A 4,605-nucleotide genomic window follows, 5' to 3' on the forward strand; every position below is an offset into this window, starting at 1 on the left:
GTAGGTGAGAAAAATTTGTTTACTATAAAAAACTTAGTTTAAAGGGCCAAGGGGTATTTTAGGTTAAAGTATTTTTTTATTTTTATTTTTCTGGGCAGAATACCCAAAGTGGATAATTGAAAAGTATCTTTTCAATTATAGTATCAAAATTTGTATGTCTTTTTTGCTGAGGAATTGTGGTTTTAGGGCTAATTGACCAATTTTGTGTTGAAAATTTTGTACAGAAAATATGAGCGAAGCTGATTACTTGATTTTATTTCAATTATCTCCAACATTTCATTATTAATTTCTAAGAGGGACATCAATATTGGTTTTTTTTTTTGTAAATAAGATATTTCATTGAAAAACTAAGACTCGGCAAGAGTCGAGATTACAAAACAAGTAGAGCCATCTAATATGGGATTTAAAGGATTTTCCATATTAGATTTATCTACTATGAGTTGCTGAATACTACAAGTTGGGGGAGAAACTCCCCATTCGATAGGAAAGTTCACGGTTCGAATAAACTTGGGAAAGATGTCCGCTACTTAATTTCCTAATCTAGGAATAAAAATAAAACCCAAAAAACGGGTACATTGACGAGCTATTCTATTTGCTTCATCCATACAGGCTTTGGAACGTCAAGAGATATCTGCATCGTGCCCATTGATGTAGTTGAAAATACTTTCACAGTCCCTTTCCATACTGAAATTTTGAAGCTTTCTCTCTTTAGCCCAAACTGCTGCCTGCAGAACTCCTATAACTTCTGCCTCTTGTGGGTCGACACCTGTTACGTGCCCTGCTCTTCGTCCTTCACAATCTCCTGTATCATTTCTCAATATAAAAGCATAAGTATAAGGTAATAATTCTGAGATCCAAGAAGCATCCACATTTATCTTTAGAGTATCTGAAATTGGAGCTTTTCATGTAGGGCTTAAACTCTTCTTTTGTCTAGGTTTAGTATGTTTTCTGGTTTAGGTAAAATAGAAATCAATATGTCTCTGAATTTCTAATGCTAAAGTAACGGGATTTTTTGATTTGTTCTCAAAGATTCTATCACATCTTTCCTTCCAGATAAACCACATTTTAGTAGGAAGAAGTTATAAAGGAATGTCTGTCCTAGGATTAGTCATCCATGTTTTGCAAAGATCTAGAATTGTACTTGACATATCTAGATTTAAAGAGACTGAATTGGGAGAAGAATTCCAAACTGATTTAGCATAAGGGCAATGGAAAAGAAGATGCTATGTTGTTTTTGTTTCAGTTCTACACATTGTGCATAAAGGTGTTACATCCTTAACTTTACCAGAAAGTTTAAAGTTAGTTGGATGTGCATTTTGAAGGCATTTCCATAAGAAAAGTTTGATTCCTTCTGAGATATTTAATCTCCATAAGGCTTTCCAAAAAGACTCTTGTAAAGATAAACTGACTATATCTAAGCCATTTTCATTCAATTTCTCATACAAGGATTTTACAGTGAATTCACTAGATCTTGTTAGAATCCATCTCAACTGTACTTTTCTAAGGTTTTGGTTACTATCTTGAAAGAGATGTATTTGACTAATTTTGGTGGCAGTGTCAGTTGGGAAGGTTGAAAATTGTAGAGAAATGTTCCATGTATCAGTGTCTGTATTGATCAAGTCAGCTACCCAGATAAGATTGTTGCTGCCAGCATGACTAAGATGTTGAATGTTTTGCTTTAGTCCAAGAATCCATATATGTTTCCAAATATCAATGTGTTTTCCATTTCCTACTTCCCAAATGCTAAATTTTTGTACTAGTTCCATAGCATGCCTAATACAATTCCAAGTCCAAGATCCTTTAGCCGAGTGTTTGGTCCTAAAAGGAGATTTATTTCTAAAGTGTCTTGAACTCATAGTTTTTACCCATAGGACATTTGATTCCTTTAGCATTCTCCAAGCCACCTTGGCTAACATCGCAAGATTGAACTTGCGAGTATCTCTGGAACCTAAAACTCCTCTAAAAATAGATTTACGAAGATTCGGCCAGACCTTAGGGTAAAAACCTCTACCTCCGACATCCTTGCCCCACCATCAATATTGGTCTAATTTTATTATTTTTCTCTCTTCTCACTCATCTCCAACAATCATTTAAATAATGAAAAATTAGTAAGCAATGCTAAATATTACATAAAAAATAATGTTTATATGATCGGAGTTTGCACATGTAAAATTAGTGAAGCAAAAAATCATATCATTTCACTTCACTTGGTCTCATTTCACTACCGACACAAACACTAAAAAAAGAGAAAATTCGTTCACAAACAAATCAACGTTTCACAAATTTCCTCACCACTTGAACTTGTTCTCCCACTGCTCGATCCCACATTTTCATCATCATCATCAAATTCATCTTCATCATCCGACGACAATCTAGTCAACCAACACGTTCCATGTAAATGTCCGTTCACACAAACAAAGTACTCCAACCTCCCATCATTGGACCCAAGTTTTTTCAAAGCACTCTTCCTTGGTATAAGCTTCGCGGATGTCATACTCCAAACACGAGACCCACAATACGGACATCGAATATGATGTTCAAACTGTATCTGCCGTTTGATTAAAAAGTCTCTCGTTTTTGATTTCACAAATCCCTTAAATACCCCTCTAAACACACCCAAGTCATCATCATTACCACCGTTACTGATACCGATACTATGTTCGCAGGGATCACAGATATACAATACATCACTTTGACACTTTTTAGTCAAGAAGCTCTGACCAGAAGTCTTCGAAAACCGAGAAGCATTAGCGAAATGACCTTTTAGAACTTTTTCGACTCGGAAGTTCCGACAAGGTTTCCCGCCACAACAGTAGAATAAAACCTTAGCTAGTGAGTCCCAACCGCCGTTCAACCGTCCGTTCGGCGGCGTGCCGTGAATTAATCCTTCTACCATACGCGGTGCTCGTGATATGCATAATTCTCTCCATAATACTCTTTTCGCGACGGCGCTTACTTTCCGGCTAACACACGCCATTAAACACAGTATGTGCGGATCCCAATTGATTGATTGGAAGACTAATAAGAGAACCCTTTCGTCGAGAATTCCTGATGAAGAATCGGGTGTCGGGAACTCGTTTGAATCGTTTGATTTCAGTTTTTTGTTCACCATTTTTGAACTGAAATGAAAGGGAATTTGTGAAGCTGTGATGTTTATATACTTGTCCCGAAATAGGTCTACACGCGTTTGCTGCACAGTGGTTGGAGATATTTTCTTTGCAGCATTCGACACGTGTCTATATTCTTAAATAAAAAAAGAATCTTAAGAAGAGCATAATATGATTGGTCTGATCTATCACCGTTGGTTTAACATTTTATAATCAACACGTGTCTTGTATCGATAACAAGATTCACAACGTAAAGATATTTTCCGAGGAACAAAAATATCTACTAGATACGTGTCAATTTCTAACAGCTTCTGTTTGTTTCAGATATTTAAGCTAGTAGGAATCTAACATCTGGGATGATGATGAACTTACACGTATAAAACAAATAATTAGGTTTGATTTGCTTTACTTAACTCGTAATGCGGTCACACTCAGAGATGTAATTCTGGCTCCAGTAGTAATGATACAAAGTAAATGTGTCTACCAATAATGGGACAGAGATGTAATTCTGACTCATATAAACGAGATTTGTAAATCTTGGTATAAAATTTTATTAGGAATGGTACAAGCGTTGTAATGCAAATATCATATATTAGTAGTCAACTACAAGAGATATGGGGAGTTTAAAGGAAAACGAACACACTATATTCTTGGAGAAGGTCATGCCCTAGACGTTAACATTAATGGCAACAAGAACTTTACCAAGTCAATACACTTACCCATTTTTTTCCATATCTTTATTCAATCGAATTCGTATAGTTAGATATTATATTTTGTACGATTTGATCCTAAACTATTGTCTACATGATAGTTTGATCGATATGTCATTAGCTAAAATAAAGAATTTTTTTTTATGCGAAGAATTATATCCATTGTATGCTCTTGTGGGATGAAAGTATATCATATCCATGAGACTGAAATCCTCTAAAGCACTTGAGATATACTCAAAAGTACTTGAGTTATAAGGATCAATCTTACATTATGATGAAAAGTATATCATCTTCATAAACGGTAACACTCTAAAGTAAACGAGATAGATTTTCTTTTGTTACGTAATAAGGACACATCACTTATTACACGAAACTCTTAAGGAAATATATTAAACTAATTGTTGAATTGTTTCCTTATATAATACCATGCGATGATTGGATCATCACAGGTAATAGCCAAGCAAATAAATACCCAATCTTTGTTGCCTAATTGGTATAAAGATTAAAAGTTACATGAGCTCTGTAAGGAATCAAGAGATAATCACACTTTGTTTCTACGAAGTTTATGCAAACAGTTATTGTATGAAAACTAACTGTGAGAATGGGAATGCATCTACAAATTACCTCCAATGAATGTGAAAGGAATCACAATTAGTTAATTGTAATGAGCCAATTAATCTAGTGAATTGTAAATCACCAATACTTGTATAACTGGATCCATATCGTCACCGACAATATAATGTTAGGATTGACTCATTCAAGTTTTGACATAGCCATAAAGACACTTT

General features: G+C 34.8%; 1 protein-coding gene across 1 annotated transcript; it reads right to left on the bottom strand.

The window, feature by feature from the left end:
* Positions 1-2,125: 2,125 nt before the first annotated feature.
* LOC113345311 (EID1-like F-box protein 3) lies at positions 2,126-3,115 on the bottom strand. The gene has a single exon (XM_026589097.1). It carries the CDS (start codon positions 3,110-3,112, stop codon positions 2,258-2,260), a length of 855 nt encoding a protein of 284 aa, XP_026444882.1. The 5' UTR covers positions 3,113-3,115; the 3' UTR covers positions 2,126-2,257.
* Positions 3,116-4,605: the final 1,490 nt, after the last annotated feature.

Source organism: Papaver somniferum, unplaced genomic scaffold, assembly GCF_003573695.1.
Source record: "Papaver somniferum cultivar HN1 unplaced genomic scaffold, ASM357369v1 unplaced-scaffold_81, whole genome shotgun sequence".
Classification (NCBI taxonomy): domain Eukaryota; kingdom Viridiplantae; phylum Streptophyta; class Magnoliopsida; order Ranunculales; family Papaveraceae; genus Papaver; species Papaver somniferum.